This window comes from Rhinolophus sinicus, linkage group LG04, assembly GCF_036562045.2.
Source record: "Rhinolophus sinicus isolate RSC01 linkage group LG04, ASM3656204v1, whole genome shotgun sequence".
Taxonomy (NCBI): domain Eukaryota; kingdom Metazoa; phylum Chordata; class Mammalia; order Chiroptera; family Rhinolophidae; genus Rhinolophus; species Rhinolophus sinicus.
In genome coordinates this window covers 96,730,043-96,749,648 of record NC_133754.1, presented here as the reverse complement: position 1 = coordinate 96,749,648, position 19,606 = coordinate 96,730,043, and the positions used below count along the sequence as shown (strand labels likewise).

Here is a 19,606-nt window from a genome sequence, read left to right as displayed (position 1 = left end):
ACTGAATCCTTTGGTTCCTATTCGTTTCTATATCCACATTGCCCAGCATGGTATCTGGTAGTCAGGAGACAGTCAATATTTATGGAATGACCGGAAGGTGAAAGGAAGGCAAGCTTGAAAGGGACTTACCTGCTACTTGGTCTAGTTTGCATTTGTGGATTTTGTCCATTTTTTTTTAAGGTTTTTACTTTTATTTTTGCCTTTTTTATTTCTTCATTATACAATTAACTTTCATGTAAAGAAGAGTCTAGGATATAGTTGCAGTAAACTTAATGGTGTGGGTGTGTTCGTATTATATCTGTCTTTAGTTTTGTCTATTTAAAAATTTTTTGTGTGAAATTTGCCACACCAGCTTCCATACAGGCACATAATGTTGGTATTAACATAATTGGTGTAGGGAGGAGAACTACCTGTAAGTATTGAGCAGAGAGATGGGAAGGGTAAACATGGTTTTGGGTGGATGAAATAGAATTAGTTTTAACTTTATTTTTCTTTTGTACATCTTGATTTTAGGTACTGAAACCAGATTTTCAAATATGTGAATTAATTTTTGATGCCCCCCCCCAAAAAAAAGGTTTAGTTAGTTTTTTAGTATTGCCATAACTTGTGGTTTGAGATTTAGAATTCCCAAGAGTAGCATGTGGAGGTGTACTGGGTGGGAAGTGGAAATAGTGTGTACTTAAAATCATTGTAAAGATCAAATTTATTTTTGGTTCTGATTTTCTCTGCCCCCAACTGTATTTTCTTCAGCTTCTTCATATAATATTGAAGAGAGGTTAACTTCCCTTCTTGCAGAAACAATAGGCCTTATCAGGCTTAAAAGTTTTACCTCCTGGTATTTCCCAAAAATGACATGTTAAGCATCTACAAAGCTAGTTTACAAAGTTCATTATCTGCTTCATTAATTTGTTTCATTCCAGTTTCCCATGTATCAGGCACTATGTTGGAGAACTGGTTAAAATGATGAATGGCAGGTTTCTGCCACTAGGAGCTCAAGGTCTTAGAAGAGAAGACTTTCAAACAGATAAATTGCAATACGGAAGCATGGAGAAAGTGTGAGCTTTAGAGGTGTACAGAGCCCCTTCAAGTTTTGATTTTCCCACTACGAATTAGTAACCTCAACCTTTTTTTAACTCTTAAAATGTGTTTCCTTATCTGTAAGAGGAGAGTAGTAGTTCCTGCTCAGAGATTGTGTGGTTTAAATGAAACCTGTATAAAGTGCATAGTACACTTCTTGGCGTGCAGGCGATGCATAGTAAATGTGTGTTTTTTTCCTGCCTTCCTGAGTGCTAGAACAAGTGTGACTGAACTGGTTTGAGAAGATGGTCCTTCCCATTAGATTAGTGATTTTGTCTTTATCAAGATATTGAGATTCTTTTGGAGAGTATAAAATTTGCTGCCAGTTTCAGCCTATGACTTGGTTTAACATGTTCATTAAATATTTATAAAATATCTATGTTCGATAAACAACTCGTCGTCCCTAATTTATAGTTGTGGAATAATTGGTACTGTGTACTGGACCTCACAGGATGCCAGACAGTGTCCTATGGACTTCATTACATATATTTTCTAACCTTGTACCTGCCTGCGTGCTGTGAGCTGTATTGTCATCCCCATTGTGCCTGATGAAAACAATTAGGCCTAGGAGGAGAGAACCCGGCCAGGGTTACACAGCTAGTAATGATTATAGCTAACACCTATTCAATGCTTTCTGTGTGTCAGGCACTGTTAAAATGTATTTTAACATGTATTATCTCACTTAATCTTTGTAACCACTTTATGAATTAGGTTCTGTAGTAGTGACAGCTGGATTTTGAACTCATATCATTTTATTTTTGTTTATTAGAAAATAATTAAAAGTTGAAGAACAATTACTCTCTTAAAACTTGGAGAATGTGAAAGTGATTATCTGTGATCACGGGTATCATGATAAACCAACAAAACCCAACATTTTTATTTAGGAAGTAGTTATTCATTATACCAGTCATGTTTTTAGTAATACATTGGAAATATTCTTTGGATTTCAGGGTCTTTTTGGAGTTCCTGAGCTTCATGCCCCAGAAGGATTTCGTGTTGCCCAAGAAAACGCCTTGAGAAAGACAGACGAGCTGGTTGCGCGTGCGCGGTCCACACCGCCCGGGCCACAGACTGTGCTCATCTTTGACGAGCTCTCTGATGCTTTGTGCAGGGTGGCAGACTTGGTAAGACTTGGTGTAAGCCTTGAAACTCCCTCTCTGCCAAGCTATTAAAGTTTAAAGTTTATTAGGTTTACTATTAGACTATAAGGTGAAGAACTTCTAAACTGTTTGAGAGTTGTTGAATGTAATTTGTTTTAGTGCAGTATGTCATTAACAATGGAAAAAATGTGTAGGAAAAGGTGCCGTTTAGAACTTGTACTTTAATATGTATAGTTTACAGAATATATGTGTAATATGTAATAAAAGAATGATTACTCATATGGCAAAGATTCTTCTTAGGACAAAGATTCTTCATTTATGAAAACTACCAGAATTTGAATAGAAATTTATCTATTTACAATAAAATTAATCTTAATGAAAAACCAGTTTTTACAAACTTTTTCAGGAATGCCTTTTCTTATTAAAAGTAAGGTTTTGACATCAAACTGATTATATTAAAGACTTTTTTTCCCTTCACATTTTGAAGTTAAAATAGGAGTGTGTCTAGGTCTCTTCGCAAACTGAGAAACCCATTGCTGAGACAGAAGGCAGGATTTTCTGTCAGTCCAAAAGAGTCACATCTGGATTAGTCACGTCAGTGAAGGTGATTATAGTGGTGGCTTAATCCCGAATGGTGATCACCGTGATGCTGCCTATAAGGTCTGACAATTCAGTTCGCAGACTTCTTGTAACAATGTTGCTAAACCTTTTTTTGATATCAGAGGGATTATTCATTATGAATTTGTACCAACTGGACAAACAGTTAACCAAGTTTACTAATTGAAAGTGCTGAAAAGGCCACGTGAAAAAGTTAGACGACCTGAACTTTTCGCCAACAATTCATGGCTCTTGCATCATGACAATGCACCAGCTCACAGGGCACTGTCTGTGAGGGAGTTTTTAGCCAGTAAACAAATAACTGTATTGGAACACCCTCTCTACTCACCTGATCTGGCCCCCAATGACTTCTTTCTTTACCTGAAGATAAAGGAAATATTGAAAGGAAGACATTTAGATGACATTCAGGGCACCAAGGGTAATACAACGACCACTCTGATGGCCATTCCAGAAAAAGAGTTCCAAAATTGCTTTGAAGCGTGGACTAGGCACTGGCATCAGTGCAGAGCTTCCCAAGGGAAGTACTTTGAAGGTGACTGTAATGATATTCAGCAATGAGGTGTGGAGCACTTTTTCTAGGATGAGTTCGCGAACTTAATTTTCCGGCCTCATATCTGGTATTGGACTGTATGTGGCTCTTCATATTCATTCAACACTGAGCCTCCACCATGTGCCGGGCACTGTTCTGGGCACTGGGAATGTGGTCATGAATAACAGACCCAGCCTCTGACCTCAGGGAGCATTGTAGAGTTAACTTTTTTTTAGATTTTACTAGAAACCGGGTCCTGGTAAGCACTTTATGTGGCTTAATTGATGTCACCTTCTCAGCATATCTGGTTTTCAGGTGAGGAAAGCAAAGCACTAAGAGGTTAAGTGATGTGCCCCAGGTTACCCAGCCTATCAGTGGTGGAGCTGGGCTGAGTTGAAGGCAGTCTGCCTGCAGAGTTACGTTCTTACCTGTCCTCTTGGGGCTGCTGGCTGCTCAGGTCAGATGAAACCTTACCTGGAGAGGCTGGGAAGTTAGTTAGCCTCCCCATCATTTAAAAAAGTACTTATTTTTAAAATTACCATACAGTAAAATTGACTTCCTTAGATGGGGGATAGTACAGTTTTATGAATTTTAACTCATTTTTCATGTAGCCACCACCACAATCAGGGTACATAAATTTTCCATCACTCCTAAAAAAGTCCCCCTTTATTATTACATTCGCCCCTCACCTCTTACCTCTGGCAACTACCAACCTGTTCTCCACCCTGTAGTTTGTCTTTTCTAAAATGTCAGATATTTGGAATCATGTATCTTTTGATGTTGACTTTTTTCACCCAATTTGACACCTCCGCATGTTTGTTTTTCATTTTTCAGAAAATTTCCTTTCTCCCATACGCCTGATTTGAGCAGTAATACTTTTCACATGATCATACAGTCACCATAAGCTTTCTAGTTTTAAGGAAGTTAATCAAGCATCTTAAAAGGTTTTGCCCCAGAGTGAGGTGAGATGTGTTGTAGGCTTATTGTAGTCAGGTCTCAGTTTTACTTGGTCTTGGTTCTGTTGCTCCAGTATGTATGTGCTAGTGCTTTAGATGATGGAGGAGATGTGGGAGACATCTACCACTAAGCAGGTCTTGCACCTTCTCTGCTTGTCACTAGTAGCTGAAAAGGAAAATGTTTGTCAGTGACTTTCACTAGGTGTAATCAAGTGTTGGCTTTGCAGTCAAAAATCCCAGAACTCACTATTTTATTTGTTGTCTTAGTGTCCATCTTAATTAAGCAGTGTTCTAAGGTGTTTTTTTTCCGCTTTTTTGATTTTGCTCTTCACTAAAACTTTTTCATTTATCTGTCTCATAGCTTATCTTATTTTTGAAGTTTTTATATTTATGAAGTATAATATCATTAAAAAACGAATGTGATTTATGTATGTAAATCTTTGGGTAAAAAAATTCAAAGAACCTTTCTCCATTTTGAATTTTTAAGATTTTTCACCTGGCAGTAAGATTAATACCATTATAAGCTAGTGGTTTTATAAACTATATTTTCCACCAAGCGGTCACTTCGGTTTTCTTTTTTAATATAGTTGCTATGTAACAGTACTGTTTTCCTCATCACTATTACAAATGAGTTTTAAAATGTATGCTAGTGTTTTAAATTTTAATATTGCTTGTAAATTCTGCAACATGTAGACTGGTAATTTATACAATATGTTGTAAATTTTACAGAGCTCATTTTACAGAGCTCATGTAATTAATGTTATTCTTACATCAAATGTATAAAATTATGGATTTACATGTTTTTCATTAAAAAGTATTTGATAATAAAATCAGGAAATATTACCTGTGGTCATTTTATTTCATGTTATAGTCACACATGTTGTCTTGGAGAATGCAGAAAGAATATAGTGTTTTGTAGTTTCCCAGCATTTTTGTTTTGCAATGTACTGCTATTAACATGAGAAGTAAAATCTGGTTTTGCATGATTTCATTAAAAAGCATCTAGCTCAGTTCAATTCTCAGGTCAGTATAGCAGCCTCTTCAGCAGTGGCAGTCATGTGTCCTTTAGGCTGGGACGAGGAATTCATCCCCTGTTTCCCTGAAAATAAGACCTAGCTGGACAATCAGCTCTAATGTGTCTTTTGGAGCAAAAATTAATATAAGACCCGGTCTTATTATACTATAATATAAGACCTGGCATAATACAATATAATATATAATATATAATATATAATATATAATATATAATATAATTAATAAGTATATAATGTAATATAATATAACTTATAATAATACCAGGTCTTAATTTACCATAAGACTGAATCTTATATAATGTAGCATAATATAAGACCATGTCTTATACTAATTTTTGCTCCCAAAGATGCATTAGAGCTGATTGTCCAGCTAGGTATTATTTGGGGGGAAACACGGTACTTACTGGAAGGGCTATAAAGAGGGATTGTGTCTGTTTTCTGCACAAAGGCTAGAATGTAGTTATATCAGTCTTGATACTATACTTTGTCCACTAAAAAAAAAAAAGGCCTTTAAGAGTTGTCCTCTGAAGTCAGGTTAACACATGAGGACCACATACTGCAGACAATTTTAGTTAGAAAGTTTTAGAATATTTGAACAAGAGTCTGCTTTTTTGAACTCTAGAGTTCGGAAGAATTTACTTGGTACGCATTTATATTTGAAGGAGAAAGACTTTTCTGAAATAAAGTTACTGAAAGTATTTTCTTTGGAATGAAATAAACTTGGTTCCAAGGAATAACAGAATAATGTTCAGAAAGAAGCTGCTTCACCCTAGTACTTAGGAAAATTTCAGTAATGGAAACGTGTAGGTCAAGCCAAATGGCATATTTTAAAACACAGGTTTTCATTTCACCCTCAGATCCTGGAATAAAGCTTTCCATCAAATTCCCTTTTGGTTTTGTCTTTCCTCTCTATTAGGCTGATTTTGTGAAAATTGCTCACCCTGAGCCGGCATTCAGAGAGGCGGCGGAAGAAGCCTGTAGAAGTATTGGCACCGTGGTAGAAAAGTATGTTCAGTTCCCCCTTCGTGACAGTGTTGGGTGATGTGGTCTCGTGGATTTGTGCTGTGGGAAACTTGTCCGTAGGGCTTGTTCCTGTGTGGCAGGGTGGGGATGGTGTTAACCGCACCACTGCCCAGGGTGGTGGGCAACAGAGAGGGCCCCAGGGCAGGCTGCTGCTCCCCACTTCCCAGCACAGCGTGACTTCAGGCTCGTTATTTGTTCTGTCACTTAGTTTCCTTGTCTGGAACAAATGAAGTGCTTACAAGGGTGTCAGGCACAGAGCAAACCTCCAGTATCCTTATTATCATTGTTTATGTTAAATCTGGGATTTTAAGTATGTCAGAGGCAAATTGGAGTTTCTAGATTATCATGTGATTAAGTGGCTGTTATGTTGATGGCTGTGGACCAAAGGCAAAAAGCCTGGCAGTCCCTGTGGAACTGGGATTAGGGGGTGTCTGGGGAGACCATAAAACTGTCTGGGAGGGCTGAGGCTGTGATGAAGTGAGTTAAAGTGATTTTGAGGTAAATTGAAATACTTTAAGCCATTTCTGCGAGCTCCAAGGTTAAAATAGCGTGGAGGCGGGCAGTGCCATATTCAAAAGCACTTAGGTGATGCCACACCACAGAGTGTCTAAAGCTGGTGAGAGCGCCGGCTCGCCTGGCATGAATTTACGACTGCAAAACAGGGCCAGGCAGCAGGGGAAGACTCAGAACCCAGAAGCTGGAGGAGGAGGTAGAGGGTGGGATGGCAGGAGTGGGGAGGTGGCTTCTGCAGTTCCACAAGGCAGCTTCAGGATGTGCTGCCACTGCCCTTCCCCCACTGAGTGTCATTTGCTCTCTGGGGCAATGGCGTGTGATTTTTGTTACCACCCTTGAAAATCAAATTGTTGAATGGGGTAAATCTGGTCCCTGCAAATTCCAGACACTGAGCCGATGAAGGGGCTGAAATTGGGGACTTCTTGGGGGAAACAGTATTGCCTGGGGAAAGGCCCCAAGAAATGAGAGCTGCAGGGTCACCTGTCTGAGGCGTCCTGGATGCTGTAGGGTTCCTGGGTTAGGTACCGTCTGGTCTAACGGACGTGGGCTCTTGTCTGGAAGGACAACAGGGAACCGTAATTGGTAGTCAAGCGTTGTCAACAAGTGACTGCCCAGAGTCTTCACCTCACCTTGGAGAGTGTCTTGTTCTTCTGCTGCTGCCCTGAGGCCTGCCCAGGAACCGGAAGTCAGGAAACAGCTCTGCTTTCCTTCTCACTGAGCACTGTGACTCATTTTCCTCTTTGGTCTCACTGAGTCATATCTTAACTAGCTGCTTCAGTTGATCTGTGAAAAATAGGGTGATTTTAGATGCATGTGTAAAATTGACTTATTTTCCTATGGTGGAAAATAAGCCTATAATTAGGTGTGTTTGTTTAGAATTAATGCCAGGTATAGACTAAATGATAGACTTTATCTGAGGATCTTACAACATAACACATAATGTGGGAGATTTGCTCAGACTCCTAAACAGGGTACGATGCAGGCTCCCTCTAAACTGCTGCCCTTGTGATGTGGAGTAGCCGTATAGGTGAGCAGGTCTGGGGGAGGTAGACAGCCACTCTGATTTTCTCCCCGTTTCCTGCCATGATGCCTGGCGCAGGAGTGGAGGTGGTATACCTGCCCTTCTTTTCCAATATTTTGTGATTGGCAGTGAGTGCCTCAGTTCCTGTGGTGTTCAGGGTGGCCCATGGGAACGATGGCAACAGAAATCCTTCGATTTATATAAAACTGCAGGAATTCGATTGTGAACTGATGGGAGAACCTGATCATCCTTGAGTCTCTGAATAGGAAGTGGCGGATGGTTTTTACAACCTGGACCTTCCCTGAGGTTATAGCAGCCAGGGAGATTTTTATGTCTAGAGCCAGCTCACTGTTTAGCCCTGAGAGCACCAGGGCTTCTTGGCATCCTGGGAAGAAGGACTCAGGCCCTGAGGTGGTCCCGTGGGGTTCGGCTGGGAGCAGTAGTCAGGTAGGGGGTGGCCAAGGGCAGGCTGGCTGGCCACCTCACAATAGCTGGGGTTCATTGCGGAGAGTGTGCTGCACACACATCATTTCCCTTAACCCTTAGGCCGATCTAAGGCCGAACAAGCTGAGGGATTCCAGGAACTCGTCCAAGGCCACAGAGTCGAGTAGGGCCTGGGTTGCAGTTGAGTGTATGGCTCTGAAGCCTCTTGACCTTGAGCTCTCCTTACAGTGTGTGTGCAGCACACAGTGTGGGCCTGCCGTTCTGCCCCAGAAGGGAACCCAGGTTCTAGGGTACTCTGTTCCGGACTACAGAATCTGTGTGTTTGTTCATCCTCCCTCCCATTGTCACTCCTTTCCTGACTCCAAAACAAATGGCTGTTGGCATATTGCTAACTGGGACCGGTTCTCAATGGCAGTGGGGTCATCTAAATCATCAGTTACCACGTTCCTCCTTTCTTCTCTTTCCTGTCTGCTCTTCTGGCTCCAGCTGCTGACTGGCTTTCAGTTTATCCTTGTACCTTCCAGAACAGTTAGTACTTTGACACTTTGCCCAACATACTGCCTGCCAGTACACTAAGTGTGCTGTTCTTAGTCCAAACGAAGAAACAAAACAAAACCTCAATCCTTTGGCTCTGGGCATGTGTTTGCTAGAATTTGACATCATTGTCTTGATATAATAAAGTCAAAAAAGAAGTTATTAGAAAATCATTTAATTTTCATTTGTAATTTTTCTAGGTTGAACACAGATGTGGAGTTATATCAAAGTTTACAAAAATTACTAGCTGATGAAAAACTGGTGGATTCCCTTGATCCAGAAACCAGGTACTCATTTCTTTGCATTCATTGTGATTGTGACTGTAGAGGTGAGATTGGAAGACTCCCTCTGGGTGACTGTACCCACAGCCCCCTGTGTCTGGGTGTTTCTGCACAGGTCTGTCTGCATGACTCCTGTACTTTCCTTAGGACTCCACTCAAATGGTGTCTCTTCCAAGGTCTTTGTACTAAGTCACGCTCTTAGCTTTGTTCTTCTTAGACCTAATCACTTGGCAACATTACCTTATTTGTTTGTTTGTTGGTTTACCATCTGTCTCACTAGCCTGGAAGCTCCTTGAAGGCAGGGATCTGGTTTGTTCACGCTGCGTCCTTCGCACCCACAACTGTTATGGCCTCTAGTAGGTGTGTACCCAGTGAATGAATACCTATAAACAGTCGATAATTATACTTAGGTTCATGTTTGAAGTTCCATGATGGATGCCACCAGAAGATATCAGCAAATTGATTTTATTTACAGGGTGGATGTCAAGATCCTTGAAATGATTTGCTTTGGTTCAGTAGATTACATGTGTTAATCTGAAATGAAAAGGCCTAATTTCTAAGTCAATATATAAAAATACTTGATCTAGGACTTTCTTTGGATATCATTTTTCTTTATTCAAATGTATTTATATATAAAATAAGTCATTAACCCACCTAGATATTATTTGTGTCATAACACAGAGATTAACATTTTTTTATTACCTGTTTTTACTTGTTTATCTACTTTTTTATGGGACACTTTTCTTCCTTTGACTCCTCGATTGTCCCTTCTCCTACTTCCTTCTCTCCTTTCACATGTGACTGGTGACCCCAAGTGAAGGCCTGTTCTACAGGGATTAGTTGATGATGGGAACTTGTGTTAGTCTGATTTCCACCTGACTGCCTGTGTGCAGGTGTCTGTTTGGTCTCACTGCACTTTGTCGATCCTGACTCTCAGGATACTAGTAACGCGAGCTGTACCATCACAACAGTTTGTCTTTATTGTAATTTTAGGCTTGAGCATTACATTACCTTCATTATTAACAAAACAGAGGTGAATGCATGTAAATTGTGCCAGGTTTATACTCGGCTGGTACTGCCTTTGAGTAACAACAGGTTATTCATCATCTGACTTCAATAAAGATTGACTTCCATATTTAATGTATGAAAATTATAGTGGACTAGAAGACCATGTTCGATACAGAGGGTTTGTGCTAATAGGATACACACCACATTTCTAGATGTTACTAAAAATTCCAATAACAAAATGATAAATGCATTGGGCAAAATAAACTGGGTAGACTATCACTGTTCTAGAAAGGAAAGGTAATGTGAAAGTGGAAGGAAACAAGAATTTGAAGTAATAATTATTGAAACAACATAGCATTTGCACATCATCAAGGGTGTTGACCAGCACCCAGAAGGAACCCTGTATATGGTAAAGTGTAAGGCAATGGCTAAACGGAGAATTATAGATTTAATAAAATATCTCGCTATGACAAGTTAATATATAGAAGAAATGATTTAAGTTGAGTAGAGCATCATCTCATTCTTAGTTGCATTCCTTGAAATACTAGTTCTATGAGATACTCGAAAGTATTCCCAGTGGGCCCCATTGGTGAGGAAGTTTGGAAATCGGACATGTTGTATTTTCCCCTCTTGGAGAATTTTAGTATATTAGTGTCTCTGAGAAGCCCAGAGACATAAAGAAACCTGGTTTACCTGGGGTTTTCCAAAACCATCAAGAGCTTTCCTGTATGCCAAGGACATAAGCGCGTTCTCCAGAAAATACAATACAGGGAAGATCACATTCACAAGAGCAACAAAAACTGTAATGCACCTTGGGATACACTTGGGAAGGTGGATTACAGACCTCAACACACACACACACACACACACACACACACATACACACATGCATACACACACACACACACACATGCACACACATGCACACATACACATACACACATGCATACACACACGCACACACATACACATGCACACACCCACACATACACACACACACACACACATACACACACCCACACCCACACACACACACACATACAGACACACACACACACCCCTGGAAAGCATGAAAGATGATTTTTAAGTGGAGAAGCATACTGTACTCTTAGATAAGAAGGAAGAAAGCTCAATAGTGTTCTCTACTGGTCTGTAAGTTTAACACTATCCAATCTGTATCTAAGGAATATTTCTTTGTTGTTACTTAAAATGATTTTGAAGTCATAGACAATAAATATGCCAGGATAGGCAGGAGAAATCTGGTAACGAAAAGTACTAAAAAGGGACTTGTGTCAGATAGTAAGACATTGTAAAAATACTGTATTTAAAAGAGTATTTTAAGCATTTATGCCAGAATAGTCAATTAGATTAATGAAAGAATAGAGACATTTCAGACACAGGCACAAATATATATCAAACTGCATTTAGTATGTGATACAAGTGTCATTTTATGTCAGGGAAAGACTTGGTTTTCAATAAATGATGGTAGGCCAATGGATAACTAGTTTGGGAAAAAAGTAGATTAATTAAAGATTTCAGGATTTTTTAAAAACAAATCATAAAAGTATTGATAATCTTGGAATGTGGCATGTCTTTCTTCTCATGACACCAAAGTCAGACCACAAAAGGAAAGGTTGATTTGGTTATATAAAAACCGCAAACTTTGCTATGCCCAAACCCTTCCACATTCAAAGTCAGAATATACAAAGGGACAAATGTTACTTGATAAATGTTACATGATAAAAGGTTAATGTACTTACTATGCGAAGAGGCCGTGCAAATTACTAAAAAAAAAAAAAGAAGAAGAAGAAAGTGAAATTCTCATATAGAAAAAAAAAGGGTAAAGGAAACTATTTCACAAAATCAGGGATAGCAACAGGTGGCCATTAAACTTACAATTGTATATAATAAGTGTAACACAGGTGATAAGTGGGCAGTAGGGGCTGGAGATGTGGCCTCCAAGCCTTAGTTTTCTCCTCTAAGAAGAGAATAAAAAATACTTCATAGGGTTATTATGAGGTTTAAATGAAATAATTAATGTAAAATGCTTTGTCAGTATCTGGCACATAGTTGTCATTTAATAATTGGGATGTAGCACCATTAAAAGAAGGTAGAGTAAAGCAAAGGGCCCATCAGTTGATAATAGGAATCATGTCTTAATGGTTTGGGATAATGAATTCTTTCTAGTTAAGTATAAATTGATAAATCTTATGGAGGACAATTTAGTAATATATACCAAAGTTCATACCGTATTTCCCTGAAAATAAGACCTAACCGGAAAATAAGCCCTAGCGTGATTTTTCAGAATGCTCGTAATATAAGCCCTATCCCAAAAATAAGCACCAGTTAAGATCGTCAGCCATACGGATGCATTTAGTACGTCCGTTGCAACACACGTCGGATGTATTGAATTATAAAATAATAATATATAATTAAATATAAATAAATAATATTATTGACATTAATAGTTAAAATAAATGATAATATAAGTTATAATTAAGTATTTATAAGTACCCAAGTGGGCGCCTTTGGACATGGTGAATGCCTATGTAAACAGATGAACTCGAGACTTATTGCCGAATGACCAATCGGAGTACAGACACAACGCACGAATAACATGTGCACTGGATAACGAGCGGATGTGGTTGTGTCTAATATGAATCTTCATAATTCAATGCGTTGTATGTTGTAACGGACGTACTTAATGCACTCATGTGAAATAAAGAAATGTTTGCTGAATTTTGGTGCCTACAATTTTTCGTTGCTTTTGTTGCCACTCCTGTCTCGTAAGTCTTCAATTAACACTTGATTTAATGGTAGATTTAAAGGGAATAATACGTATTTTGATCCCCACACAAGATCAGTGCAAAAAGAAAGAGCTATTCTGTCGAGTGCGAGAAAGGAATCGAGGAGGACTCCCGGGACAAGAATCTTACGGCTTTCTGCTAAGAGAAGAAGTTGGATCTCCGAATGGTGTGAAAATGGCGAGCAGAGTACGATAAACTCAGTCAACAGGTGGACGAGGGAAATGCCAAGAAGCGCAAATGTGGATCAGGTCGGCCACCATTACTTCCTGAGCTGGAAGACATCATGTGTGACTGGATTGCTGACAGGAGAGCAAAGGCTTTGGTTGTGCGCAGGGCTGATACTCAAGCATTTGGCCTTGCAATGGCAGCACAGTTAGAAATATCCCCAGAAGAATTCAAAGCATCACAACACTGGCTGGATGGCTTCCTTTACCGACATGAACTGTCTCTAAGATCGACAACACTGTTTAAGCTGGAAGATACTGAAGTTATTAAACATGCACTTGCATTTAAGTCCTTTGTTGATGGTATCGAATCGACTTTTCTAAATACCAACTCTCCAGTGGTTCTACAGGAAATGGAGTCGCAAGAAATTCAAGCCGGAATTCAGAATTTGGAGAGTTATGACGATGTTCCAGAAGAAAATGACATGACTGTATTTGAATAAATATAGATTTTTGTACATGAATAAATGAATAAATGTAGATTGTTGTACATGAAAAAAATCTTAAGACACCCCCTGAAAATAAGCCCTAATGTGTCTTTTGGAGCAAAAATTAATATAAGACCCGGTCTTATTTTCAGGGAAATACGGTACCTTTTGATCATTTTAATTTCTTGGAATTTGTCCTAAGGAAGCAAACAAGAATAAAGAGTTTATGTAACAAGGATTTTTATCATGGTGTACAGGAGGGGGAAAACTGAAAGCATTTTTAGTCAATACAAACATGACAAAACACAATACAAACATGAAAAACCATGTTTCCGAAGAATAACGATACAGAGAAATATTCTATGTGATATAATTTTTCAATGAAAAGCATGATACAGAAATCTTTGTAGTCAGAGCCCAGTTATTCTAGATAAGTAGTGTAGCATTATAACCCAGTGACAGTGGATTGGACAGAAGCCAGGGGAAGGTCTTTATTCTTGTTGGTGACCACCACAAGTTAGATGCCACCAAGACAGTATCTTCATGAGACCAAAGTTGCTGCCTCAGCCTGTGCTTCTCAGGACAGGGATCCTGTTGGGTGTCCCCCCACCCCACCCCATCCCCAGCCTACCTGGCATGGCACCTGGGGGCAGAGGATGTTTCAAGTGAGGGAGCCAATGTAGTGTCCCTTGTGTCCATTCAGAAACTCAGCACACATTTTCAAGTACCTGCTACATGCTGGGCACTGTGCTAATTTCTCTAACCTGATTTATTAAACTTGTTCTTCAGAGCCTTAAAAACAAAACAAAACAGAAAGAACAAAAAAGAAATAGATTGGAAGGAAATATAAGAATTTTAATAGTGATTGTCTTTGGTGGGATCAGTGATTTTAATTTTTTCATACCTTTCTACAGTATAGCTGTTATACATAAACTTATGTCATTCAATAAACTTATATAATAATCTCCCATCCCCAATTTATCATCCCCTGCTATCTTTTCTCTTATTAAAACAAGCAGAAACTGCCTTTGCTAGAAAAGAATGATATATTTTTTAGGTTGACTCTTTAGAAGGGAGATCAATATGAGGCAGAGAAAATGGGGACAGTTTCGGGCTCGAGGGAAGAAGCACTTTATTTAAGAAAGAAGGTAAATTGCTAAATTACTAATGTGTTTTATTGAGTTTTCAGAATTTTCAAACTTTAATTCTGTTCATTCAAGGTATATTGGCACAATAATCAGGAATATAAATATGTCCATTATGAAAAGTCAAGAAAGCCAGAAGAGCAGATCAAATACCCGCATAGTGTAATTCTAGAAAAAAAGTTGTTCAAAAAAAAAATATTAACAGAAAGAGGTGTTACACTTGAAATTGGTTCCAAGCATGCAGCAGGATTAAAAAGAAAGAAAACAATTCTCATTAGCCAAGAAAGTTAGCTTCCGGCACAGCATCAAAGAGTTTAATATTCTAAGTAGCTGCTAATAGTTGGAAGAAAAACTGAAAATCTCATATAGAAGGCCTTTGAAAAATTGTCCAAGTATAAACTGTTTTATGCTTTTAATTATTGGGATTTGGATGGAGTTGAAATAAGTAATTATCATGGTGGCTTTCACAGGTTTGTACCGTAAGAATAAAGGAATACGCTCCTACATGAAAAGTGAATTGTAATTGTTTTTCATGTTTTGCAGTACATATACTGACTTATTTAAACATTGGTTGAAGCTATTTTTTTTTGTTCCTTTTTTGCTCCTTGTACTTAAACACGCATATAAAGCATTTATAGCTCAGCACGATGAAGGCCTCCCACTGCATGGTTTTCCATCGTGTGGCCGCAACACAACCTTTTAAAAAATTCTGTGTTCACCCATCAAATATTTTTTTTAATTAAGTTTTTTAAGTGGAACTCATGAATGCTATTGGAGCCCATAGCAGAGGCTCCTAATTTAGTTGGAAGTAGAGGATAGCATTCAGAGATCTCACCGCAGGGGACAGGGTGTTTCATCAGGTGCCAGGTTATTCAGGCAGAGGACTTCTGACCTTGAGAAAGATCTTGCAGGAGTGGAGAACAGGAGGCAAGGTAGGCTGTTAAGGGTGGTTGCAGTATGTCAGGGCAAGGGTGACAGTAGCCTATACGAAGGTCTGACAATTAAGGTCGCAAACTCATCCTAGAAAAAGTGCTACATACCTCATTGCTGAATATCACTATGGTCACCTTCGAAAAAGTGCTACATACCTCATTGCTGAATATCACTATGGTACTCCCCTTGGGAAGCTACACACTGACGCCAGTGCCTAGTCCACCCTTCAAAGCAATTCTGGAACTCTTTTTCTGGAATGGCCATCAGAGTAGTTGTTGTATTACCCTTGATGTCTTGAATGTCATCAAAATATAAATATAAAAAATCCTTTCAATATTTCCTTTGTCTTCTGGTAAAGAAAGAAATCATTGGAGACCAGATCAGGTGAGTAGGGAGAGTGTTCCAATACAGTTATTAGTTTACTGTCTAAAAACTCCCTCACAGACAGTGATGTGTGAGCTGGTGCATTGTCGTGATGCAAGAGCCATGAATTGTTGGCAAAAAGTTCAGGTCATCTAACTTTTTCACATGGCATTTTCAGCACTTCCAAACAGTAAACTTGGTTAACTGTTTTTCCAATTGGTACAAATTTATAATGAATAATCCCTCTGATGTCAGCACGAGGTTAGTAACATCATTGCAACAAGTTCGCGAACTTAATTGTCAGAACTCGTACTCTTGTTTCCTGATCCCCCAATATTTGTCAGTCACGTTTAAGGGTGATATTGGTCTGTTATCTCCTGGAGATCAGGTACCATGTGTTTGTTTTCCTCCAATATATTTGCAGAGCTGTGTGTCCCAGCTCATACTTTTGTGGCGCAGCATGATGATGTCTTATTTCCAATGGACACATATTTTCTTTCATTTCGTATATCTTATGAATTCAGTATTTTTTATTTCTCTGGTACCTAATGGGAAAATAAATGATATCCATTAGCTTATAATGCCAATGGAAAATGTGCTTCTAAGTATTATATAAAGTATTATAGGAGAAAATTTCATGAAAAGTTATCCCTTACTTCAGATGTTATCCAGAAATTTTCTCTTCCATTGTTTTGTTGTTGTTGTTGCTAATACTTGACATTCTGATGAAATTGTTACATTAAGGAAAGGTTAGGAAAATTAAGGCCTGTTGTTAAATTTGCAACTGCATTTTATGATGATTAAAAAATGTTGATCTCTACAAAGCATACTAGTACTAATTCTTGAAATAGGAATCCTCCCTTTCAAGTCTCAAGCACAAGGGGAAGAGAAGGGTGGGTTGAAGCTGATGAGAAGCCTGCTGTTTAATAGTGAAGCAGGAATAAAAGGTGATGTTTTAAATACCAATGACACATCAAAGTGTATTCTTTTTTTTTAACATGTCATTTTATCTATTTAATAAAAAATTGTTTTCTGATTATATAAGTAATACTCATTGTAGATAATTTGAAATAGAGGAAAATATAAAGAAGAAAAAAGTGATCTATAATTTCCACTGCACAGAGAAAGTTAGTATTTTTTTGTGTTTGTTTATTTGTTTGTTTATTTATTTATTATAAGAAGCGGAGTACAGCATTAGGAATAGAGACAGTGGAAATGTAATGGCTGTGTGCGATGTCAGAGGGACAGTGGATGGGGGGAGGGGGGTTGACAGAGTGTGAGGGATATAAATGATAAATGTCTAAGTATTACTTTGTTTTGTGCACCTGAAATGAATAAAGCGTATTCTTGATGATCTCTCTTTGAACTCCCCAAACACTTTATTTGTATCCCTGTGAAGAAATTTATTATTTCCTTTACCTTGTGTTCATTCATTCATTCCTTCAAAAAATATTTATTCAAGGAATGATGACAATAAAAAAACAAAACAAAACAAAAACCCCCAAAGTATTTATCCGCTATGGGACCATGACATGTGGAGCGTATGTAAGGAAGGTCTTTACCCACAAGCAGCATAGAGTATAGTTCTGCTAAATGCACATGCAAAGTATAAAATGTATTATAGCTAGACATATATAGCCTTATCTGGTTGTGATTAGGCAGCATGTGTATGTCCCACAGGTACTAATTTGGTTGTGTTGCATGCAGTATGCAGTAAATATTTTTTGAAGGAAAGATAGCTGGACAGTTGAAAAGATGTCCACTTCCTGTAGAAAAAAAGCATTAGATAAATTTGGCCTCATTAGAATAATCATCATTCCTTTGGTTTAGTTTAAGGCTTATTGTAGTTAGCATGTTGTAAGTAATACCTGATTGTCCAAAGGAGAGCGTAAAAACCCACTCAGCTAGATGGTTTGCCTGATTTTAAGATGTGAAATCTCCTCATTTCAAACAAATTGTGTATGTATGTGTGTGTAAAAATGTGGCTTTTTGTCAGGTTGAAAAAGCCCAATTTGGTAAAAAATTTTTTTTTGTTAATAACTATTATTATTATTATTATTATTTTTATTATTATTATTACATTAAAACTTGTATTTATTTAAGTGTGTTTTTCTAGGCCCCATCAGCTCCAAGTCAAGTAGTTGTTTCAATCTAGTTGTGGAGGGCGCAGCTCATAGTGGCCCATGTGGGGATCGAACCGGCAACCTTGTTGTTAAGAGCACCGTGCTCTAACCAACTGAACTAACCAGCCACCCCCTGTTAATAACTATTATTACATGTTATAACTTGGGGTTCATTTTATTTATAGGCGAGTGGCTGAACTATTTATGTTTGATTTCGAAATCAGTGGAATCCACCTAGACAAAGAAAAGGTAAGACTTTTCTGTTTTTTGGCTCCTCTTGTTTTATTAATATTTCTTTGGTATCTTTGTTGCTACAGTCCTTGTGTATGCTTTCAATTTGCATATTATAAAACCACTTAGGTCATTTATGTCACGAAATTCTTCTATAGATTGTATTTGAATGTTGCACTCTCTGGAAGTTGGCCTATCACTCACGATAATTCAGAATTAAGAAATGACTTGAGACATTGAGATGCTCTAGATATCATGGGGTTAGGATGAGTGAGTAGGAAAGCTGACACCATGGAAGATTAAGGTCTGGAGATAGAAGCACACGAGTGTCACTAAGACCTTTACATAAGTGTATTTATTCATATCACACGTGTTTCTGACAGATCCACACAGTTTTGTTCTGGAAGCAGTATGCATGGGTTATACAGCGCTTAAGCTGGGGTGAGAGGGGCCTTATACATTGTCTAGACCCCTCATTTTAGAGACATGGAAAGAAGACAAAGTGATTTGGTCAAGTTCCCGTCTGTGGGTCCCAGGACTTCTAGCCATGGCTGCTACTCTTTCTAGAACACAACATCCTAAGAAACTGAGTGCCTCGATTCAGTATCAAGCTCCAGGTTGGAAGAATGGGGGTGACTTGACCTGCCTGTTCCCCAGTATCGCCCCTCCTAGTCTATAGTGTAGACTATTATGGTTATGCTTTTTTAAAAATGTTTTTCCTAATAAGTATAGTATAAAGCCACTTAACTAATAATAGAGATTAGTTTATTAGAGTATCTTGAAAAGTAGAGGGCCAGGTCTTAGGGACATATACCACATAGAATAATGTCATTGGGATTGGTGCAGGGTTTGGGCAGCGCAGGGGCCGCTCAGACATTGATGTGTTTATGTGGCCTTTAGAGCTCAGCCCATGACTTGGCCTCACCCTGAGGCCGGACAGGCCTTCCCAGCATCCATGAGGCTGATAGGCTATCCTGTAAACTCACATTGCCTAGAATGCAGACAGTTTCCCCTCTCCTAGCCGGTTGTCATTAAAACTTCTTTGTACCAATGATACCACCGTTCTCTGAACCACTCAAATAATATTTTAGAGTCAGTTTACATTTTGTCCATTCCCAATATTCTAATATCTTAATCAGTGACCAGGTCCTTGGATTATTGCTTTAGAGTTTCTCCTGCATCTGTCTGCATACCCAAAACAACTCACCTTGATC

The 19,606-nt window shown here is 38.6% G+C and overlaps 1 protein-coding gene across 3 annotated transcripts in view; it reads left to right on the top strand.

Annotated features, from left to right (window-relative positions):
- The window catches only part of MIPEP (mitochondrial intermediate peptidase), a 199,571-nt gene that overhangs the window by 875 nt on the left and 179,090 nt on the right, over positions 1-19,606 (top strand). For all 3 annotated transcript variants that reach the window (XM_074330042.1, XM_074330043.1, XM_074330041.1), the window contains exons 2-5: positions 2,028-2,201; positions 6,231-6,319; positions 9,050-9,136; positions 18,347-18,410. In XM_074330042.1, coding sequence (XP_074186143.1) covers positions 2,028-2,201; positions 6,231-6,319; positions 9,050-9,136; positions 18,347-18,410 — 414 coding nt within the window. The remainder of the gene's footprint in view (positions 1-2,027; positions 2,202-6,230; positions 6,320-9,049; positions 9,137-18,346; positions 18,411-19,606) is intronic.